Source organism: Carassius carassius, chromosome 3 (assembly GCF_963082965.1).
Source record: "Carassius carassius chromosome 3, fCarCar2.1, whole genome shotgun sequence".
In the NCBI taxonomy this organism is placed as follows: domain Eukaryota; kingdom Metazoa; phylum Chordata; class Actinopteri; order Cypriniformes; family Cyprinidae; genus Carassius; species Carassius carassius.
Window position 1 is genome coordinate 6,332,907 of NC_081757.1, and position 7,128 is coordinate 6,340,034.

Sequence of the window (7,128 nt, forward strand, 5' to 3'; positions counted from 1 at the left end):
TACATTTACATTGTTAAAAGTGTGTATATATATATATATATATATATATATATATATATATATATATATATATATATATATATATATATATATATATATATATATATGCTAGCTTTCTGCCAGCTTCCACTATAAAAATAAATGAGCTAATTGAATTAAATGCAAACATCTATGATTCTTGTCAAAATGTTCATATGAATTTATTCACAAATGAATAAATATGTCCATATGTTCTAAATTTGCATCAGCTCACGTAATGTACTGATGGAATAACTTGCTGCTTGTGTCATCTCCAATTCCTCTCAACAAACAGGCCAACAAGAATTTTGTCATTAATTTATTTGCGTAATATGCTAACACATGCCATCTTTTCCCAGCACAAACTGAGAGTCACAGCTCTGTGATGAAACTAGCCTAAGGCCAGTGGCCTTTTATTTGAGTAATGAATTGTTAATGTATTTAAATTATATTTGCTCTGTCAATTTAAATCAGCCTCAACTGGGTGATATTAATTAAACATAGTCATATCTGAAACAGTCTTCCAAGTAGTTTACTTCTTCACGATGCCTAACTTCATAGAATAGACGGTTATTTGACATTATGTTTTTTAGGAAATACATTTTACAGCTGCGCTGAGTGTAATAACGACTGTTTAATGCAAATATCTGTTTAAATATGTTCAGTTTCAAGCTGGAAATTAACTTATCACCAATAATAACACTACACACTTTTTTCAGCCATGGTCAAAATTATAATACTGTCCTTTTAAGCTCTCTTACTATTGTATTCCTAAAATAAGAAGCAGACGCATCTGCGTGTCATCTTGCAACGTGGCGTCCACGCCCATCTCGAGTTAAAGACAACCGTTTGACCAATAGCAGAGCTTATATCATTCCGCCTACTTGCTAGCCGAGTTACGATTGGCTGTCGGTTGACACGCACCCAGTCTGGGTTTGGTTGTAGCCTCTAGTGATCCGCCGGGTATGTTTGAATCGAAAATGAAAAGAACTGACTTGTGCTCTGAAGACTTGGATTGTTTCCTTCTGAGTTGATAACAATTGAAACGCGTCTCCCTGGCAACCGCAGCTTCTGCGATTTAGACGGTGGTCGATCACGTATTTTACTTAGAGCTTATAACTTTATAACTCTCTCTTTGCGTTGGACTGCGTCCTTTAGAGATGGACGTCTCGACGTTTTTATGGTTTTTGTCGTTTTGTACGTGTCTGGCGCACGGGAAACCCACTCTCAGGAAAGAAAGAGTTCACCACGAGCCTGAACTGAGCAGACAACCGCACGAAGATAACCAGAGCTATCAGTACGACCACGAGGCCTTTCTGGGCAAAGAGGAGGCCACCACATTTGACCAGCTCACCCCAGAGGAAAGCAAAGCGAGATTAGGGTAAGACTGGGGGTTTTTGTCGAGAAGAGCTACTTTAGCATTGAAGCATATCTTCATATGTGGCTCAAGGACAGATAAGACTGTTAAAGATGACAAAAAGATGAAAACAAATTAAGAATCTTGTTTAAAACGTGTAAAGTTGTTAGAAATGGAGGAATTTATATCATTTTCCACAGGGGTAACTTACTTTATTTATCTGTTTTATGTGTTTCCTGTCACGTGACAACAAAATCCCTTCTGCACGGTGGTCGCCACACTGTCATGTTAAATATAGAAATGTGTCGAATACCAGGGTATATCTTGTTCCTTGCCAATGTAAGATGTTTTCTTATTTCTAGGTCGTATTCCAACCAAAAATAAGCGTAAATAAATAAGAAATTATATTTTGCTTAAAGAAAAACATAGTCTTATGACATGAAATGCAAAAATAGATAATTAAAATGTTTTTTTTATGTTTTAATTAAATAAAAATTATAAAATGTTTTAAAATGTTATATATAACGTGCTTTTTATTTGAGATTACCAAGGTAGTATTGCAGTAAGTTAATGAGAGACATCACTTAGTAATAAATACCAATGAATGATGCAAATTATTAAATAATAATAATAAAAACATCCATAGCAAATATCGGTTGAAATATGTCCACCTTTATCCTGGAAATTAACTAGTCGCTATTAATAATAACAATACAATAAAATTTTATAAATATATTTATTATAATATAATAAAATACATATTTTTATTAAAATAGGATATATATGTGTATATATATACATACAAACACACACAAATTTAGCTTTCCCTCTTTTTTTCTTATATTTTTGGGGCGTGATTTATCTATTTCCATAGGAATTTAAATGATCCATCATGCTTGAAGTGAAAAGCTAGAAATGTTACTCTGGTGTCCATTCTAATATTTATTCTCTGTAAGTTTCCATTTTAAGTGTCTCTTTTTTTTTATGCACATATATATTCCCTAGGGAAATAGTTGATCGTATTGACAGCAATGTTGATGGATATATCACCACTGATGAACTCAAGGCCTGGATCAAGAGAGTACAGAAGCGTTACGTCTATGAGAACGTCGCAAAGGTCTGGTCTGACTATGACCTAAACAAAGACAACAAGATCTCATGGGATGAATACAAGCAAGCAACGTACGGTTACTACCTTGGTGAGTCGTTCTGATCGGAAACTTTTCAACAAAGTTTTAATATTGATTAAATGTCTAAAAAGCAACCTTCATGAGATTCAACAACTTCTCTTCTCCCAGCCAATCCAGAAGAGTTTGAAGATTCAACAGACCAGTTCAGCTTCAAGAAGATGCTTCCGCGAGATGAACGCAGGTTTAAAGCTGCTGATCTCAATGGTGATTTAGCCGCAGAGCGAGAGGAGTTCACTGCTTTCCTTCATCCAGAAGAGTTTGAGCACATGCAGGAAATTGTGGTTCTTGTGAGTGTCGCTTGGTTTAAGGGGTTTGGAATTTAGACCGTGGTACTTCCTGTCAGTTTAATTATGCAGACTATCGGAAATTAACATCATACTATTATTTCACAAAGTAACTGATTCATCCCATTCCCATTTACTGTACTTCTATTAGGAAACTCTGGAGGACATTGACAAGAATGGAGATGGTCATGTAGATGAGGATGAATACATTGGTAGGTTCATCAGTATTTTTGTCTAAAATCTTCTAAACTCTTATGATAAATTTTTGAGTTTTAGACACTGAAACTCTTGACAAAGTTGATGTTTTTGGATTGAACTATTCTTTTAATGTTCTGTATCCCAGGGAAGATATTTTCAGTCTTTTCTGTTGTTTTCCAGCGGACATGTTTGCTCATGAAGATGGCGGCCCAGAGCCCGACTGGGTTAGAACGGAGAGAGACCAGTTTTCAGATTTCAGAGATCTGAATAAAGACGGGAAGATGGATTTAGAAGAGATTCGTCACTGGATCCTGCCGCAGGACTATGACCACGCGCAGGCAGAGGCCCGGCATCTGGTGTACGAGTCAGACACAGACAAGGTGAGAACCTACTGAGATGCATACTAGAGATTAATCAGGAGACAAATACCTGAAGTTTAAAGTTATTTCAGGAATTAATGCTTTTATTTAGCAGACACACATTAGAGGGGTCCAAATGACTTTATTAAAGAAATCATATTTCAAATAAATGCTGTTTTTTTCCTGTTCATCAAAGAATCATATTAAACAGAACCTTTATATTCAACACTGATTGATTTTTGAGCATTGATAAATGTCTTTTGAGCAGCAAATCATCATATTAGAATGATTTCTGAAGGATCACGTGACAATGAAGACTGGAGTAATGATGCTGAAAATTCAGCTTTTAATCAGAGGAATAAATTACTTTTTCAAATATAATAATAATAAAACCATTTCTTTTAAATTGTTATAATATTTCACAATATTAATCTTTTTACTGTATTTTTCATAAAGTAAATCCAGCCTTGGTGAGCATAAAATACATCTTTCTAAACATTAAAAAATGGACCCCAAACTTTTGAATAGTATTCTATTTATATATTTTTTAAAAGTCAGTTACTTGATCAGTCATTTAAGGACAATTAGAGTAATTCCTGATAATTCATGCCCCTAGACAGATTAGATATTCTTTTTAGCTATTAAACATTGTGTACATTGAGCATACAGCTGCAATGTTTTTTTTATATATACAGGTCCTTCTCAAAAAATTAGCATATTGTGATAAAGTTCATTATTTTCCATAATGTAATGATAAAAATTAAACTTTCATATATTTTAGATTCATTGCACACCAACTGAAATATTTCAGGTCTTTTATTGTTTTAATACTGATGATTTTGGCATACAGCTCATGAAAACCCAAAATTCCTATCTCAAAAAATTAGCATATCATGAAAAGGTTCTCTAAACAAGCTATTAACCTAATCATCTGAATCAACTAATTAACTCTAAACACCTGCAAAAGATTCCTGAGGCTTTTAAAAACTCCCAGCCTGGTTCATTACTCAAAACTGCAATCATGGGTAAGACTGCTGACCAGAAGGCCATCATTGACACCCTCAAGCGAGAGGGTAAGACACAGAAAGAAATTTCTGAACGAATAGGCTGTTCCCAGAGTGCTGTATCAAGGCACCTCAGTGGGAAGTCTGTGGGAAGGAAAAAGTGTGGCAAAAAACGCTGCACAACAAGAAGAGGTGACCGGACCCTGAGGAAGATTGTGGAGAAGGACCGACTCCAGACCTTGGGGGACCTGCGGAAGCAGTGGACTGAGTCTGGAGTAGAAGCATCCAGAGCCACCGTGCACAGGCGTGTGCAGGAAATGGGCTACAGGTGCCGCATTCCCCAGGTTAAGCCACTTTGGGCTACAGAGAAGCAGCACTGGACTGTTGCTCAGTGGTCCAAAATACTTTTTTCGGATGAAAGCAAATTTTGCATGTCATTCGGAAATCAAGGTGCCAGAGTCTGGAGGAAGACTGGGGAGAAGGAAATGAGAAAATGCCTGAAGTCCAGTGTCAAGTACCCACAGTCAGTGATGGTTTGGGGGCCATGTCAGCTGCTGGTGTTGGTCCACTGTGTTTTATCAAGGGCAGGGTCAATGCAGCTAGCTATCAGGAGATTTTGGAGCACTTCATGCTTCCACCTGCTGAAAAACTTTATGGAGATGAAGAAAAAAGTCGTTTTTCAGCACGACCTGGCACCTGCTCACAGTGCCAAAACCACTGGTAAATGCTTTACTGACCATGGGATTACTGTGCTCAATTGGCCTGCCAACTCTCCTGACCTGAACCCCATAGAGAATCTGTGTGATATTGTGAAGAGAAAGTTGAGAGACGCAAGACCCAACACTCTGGATGAGCTTAAGGCCGCTATCGAAGCATCCTGGGCCTCCATAACACCTCAGCAGTGCCACAGGCTGATTGCCTCCATGCCACACCGCATTGAAGCAGTCATTTCTGCAAAATGATTCCCGACCAAGTATTGAGTGCATAACTGAACATAATTATTTGAAGGTTGCCTTTTTTTGTATTAAAAACACTTTTCTTTTATTGGTCGGATGAAATATGCTAATTTTTTGAGATAGGAATTTTGGGTTTTCATGAGCTGTATGCCAAAATCATCAGTATTAAAACAATAAAAGACCTGAAATATTTCAGTTGGTGTGTAATGAATCTAAAATATATGAAAGTTTAATTTTTATCATTACATTATGGAAAATAATGAACTTTATCACAATATGCTAATATTTTGAGAAGGACCTGTATATATTTTTATAAATAGTCTACTAGATTTCCAACTGTTTAAAGATACCTTTACCAGAGCATCTTACAAGTGAGGAATATAACCATTCAAACATGCATTTGACATATGGAATGTTAATTTTTTAGGACCAGATGCTGACCAAAGAAGAGATTCTTGAGAACTGGAACATGTTTGTGGGCAGCCAGGCCACCAACTATGGCGAAGACCTTACCAGGAACCATGAGGAGCTATGAGCCCAAGTGAAGGTGAGGATCTCTACCTGAGAACACAGGTATCCTGGACTCAACCTCCATGGCATCGGTTTCATCAGAAGCCATGCCAGTGACTGACGAACTGACTGACGTATTGCAGCTCTACCTCACAGACTGGACATCGAGGAATCACTGACTGGTGGCTGCAGTCCTAATACACACTTAAAAAAAGGATTTTCTCCTTCACTCTATGTGCTTTTTGTGGGTGGTCAAGGAACTCCTCTGTCCTGGTTGAATGAGCTGCTACAGATTTCTTCAGCTGAGCCTTTTAACTCAAACTTTTTTTTTTCCGTTTTGTTTTTTAAACCAATCATACGATGATGCCTGTACTTATACAAGCTGTGCCGATTTTTGTCTGGTGTCGATTTATTAGAACAAGCATTCTATTTATTTAGAATTTGAATTGAATTTCATGCTTTGATAGGTAATACAACACTTTTACTACAGAAAACACTACAAGTCAGTGTTGAAATACAGTTATACATACAGTACTCTAGACATGTAATAATGTTGTAGATTGTAGATTATCACAGAGTTCCCATTGCTGGCCAATAATGAGTCCTTTGTTTTGACAAACTCTACATGTTCTGAACACTGCTGCCTCTGATGCATTATTTTTGTCCCTTTTCTTTTTCATTTGCACATGTGGTCTGTTCTGCTCATGTCTGGTAAAATTCTGCCCTATTCAGACAGTAATTATAACTCAAGGGTTCTGTTGTTTGATGAATCTAGAAGTCATATTTGACCATATGGATTATGTTTGATGTGAATGAAGTGTGTTTATGTATTAAGAAATTAATACTTTTATTCAGCAATGATGCATTCAATTGTTCCGTCGCAGTAAAGACGATAGATTAAAATATAAATCACTTTTAAAATTGTAAAAGATTACAGATTTATTTTAACTGTATTTTTGATCAAATAAATGACTTCTTTAAAAAATATATATGTAGCCTATATATGTATATATGTATATGTATATGTAACCCTGGACCACAAAACCAGTTTTAAGTGACCATTTTTTAGAAATTGAGATTCATACATCATCTGAAAGCTGAATAAATAAGTTTTCCATTTATGTATGGTTTATTAGGATCAGACAATATTAGGATTATGGCCGAGATGCAACTATTTGAAAATCTGGAATCTGAGGATGCAAAAAACAAAAATGAAATATTGAGAAAATCACCTTTGAAGTTGTCCAAATGA

At 36.1% G+C, this 7,128-nt stretch overlaps 1 protein-coding gene across 1 annotated transcript; it reads left to right on the forward strand.

The window, feature by feature from the left end:
- The first annotated feature begins 942 nt into the window (after positions 1 to 942).
- On the forward strand, positions 943 to 6,797 carry rcn1 (reticulocalbin 1, EF-hand calcium binding domain). The gene is made up of 6 exons (XM_059526768.1): positions 943 to 1,399; positions 2,381 to 2,574; positions 2,674 to 2,852; positions 3,001 to 3,061; positions 3,228 to 3,427; positions 5,794 to 6,797. The coding sequence occupies exons 1-6, from the start codon at positions 1,179 to 1,181 to the stop codon at positions 5,899 to 5,901; spliced, it is 963 nt and encodes a 320-aa protein (XP_059382751.1). The 5' UTR covers positions 943 to 1,178; the 3' UTR covers positions 5,902 to 6,797.
- The last annotated feature ends 331 nt before the right edge of the window (positions 6,798 to 7,128 follow it).